Source organism: Neopelma chrysocephalum, unplaced genomic scaffold (assembly GCF_003984885.1).
Source record: "Neopelma chrysocephalum unplaced genomic scaffold, ASM398488v2 Primary Assembly neopelma1_80784, whole genome shotgun sequence".
Classification (NCBI taxonomy): Eukaryota; Metazoa; Chordata; class Aves; order Passeriformes; family Pipridae; genus Neopelma; species Neopelma chrysocephalum.
This window is the reverse complement of record NW_020912209.1, coordinates 1,244-1,987: the sequence shown is the minus strand read 5'-3', so window position 1 is coordinate 1,987 and position 744 is coordinate 1,244. Positions and strand designations below refer to the sequence as shown.

General features: G+C 54.4%; 1 protein-coding gene across 1 annotated transcript in view; it reads left to right on the top strand.

The window, feature by feature from the left end:
* The window catches only part of LOC113979462 (coiled-coil domain-containing protein 25-like), a gene marked incomplete at both ends in the record, with an annotated part of 3,379 nt that overhangs the window by 1,771 nt on the left and 864 nt on the right, over positions 1 to 744 (top strand). The window contains one exon of the mRNA XM_027706846.1: positions 129 to 331. Coding sequence (XP_027562647.1) covers positions 129 to 331 — 203 coding nt within the window. The remainder of the gene's footprint in view (positions 1 to 128; positions 332 to 744) is intronic.

The following is a 744-nucleotide window of genomic DNA, read 5'->3' as shown; positions in this document are numbered from 1 at the left end:
TTTGTGGGGATTTTCCTCAGGCTCTGATTTTGTGAGGATTTTCCTCAGGCTCTGATTTTGTGGGGCTTTTCCTCAGGCTCTGTTTTTGTGGGGCTTTTCCTCAGGCTCTGTTTCTGTGTTGTTCCCAGGTGAAGGTTGTGACGGTGGAGAAGAAGGTGAACGAGATCCTGAACCGGCTGGAGAAGACGAAGGTGGAGCGGTTCCCGGACCTGGCGGCCGAGCGGGAAGCGCGGGATCGGGAGGAGCGCAACGAGAAGAAGGCCCAGATCCAGGAGATGAAGAGGAGGGAGAAGGAGGAGCTGAAGAAGAAGAAGGAGCTGGAGGAGCTGAGGTGAGGGCTGGCTGGATCCCGTTCCCGAGGGTCACCGGGCCCTGCTGCTCCCTGTTCTCCACGGCCCAGGGATTCCCTTTGTCCTGCTGCTTTCCCGGGAACAATCCGGGCTGTTCCGGCCGCTGCACGAGGGCTGGGCAGGTCCAGAACCTTTGGAAACATGAGGAAATTGGGGAATTATTGCCTTGGGCCACTTCCAGCTCCGGGGGAGCTTCGGGAATCGCTGAGACTTCCCTGGAGCTCAGAACCTTCCTCCTCCCTTGATATCCCTCTCCATTAGTATCCCTGTTCCTTGATATCCCTCTTCCTTAATGTTCTTCTCCATTGATATCCCTCTCCATTAATATTCCTCTTCCTTAATATCCCTGTCCATTAATATCCCTCTTCCTTGATATCCCTCTCCATTAATATCC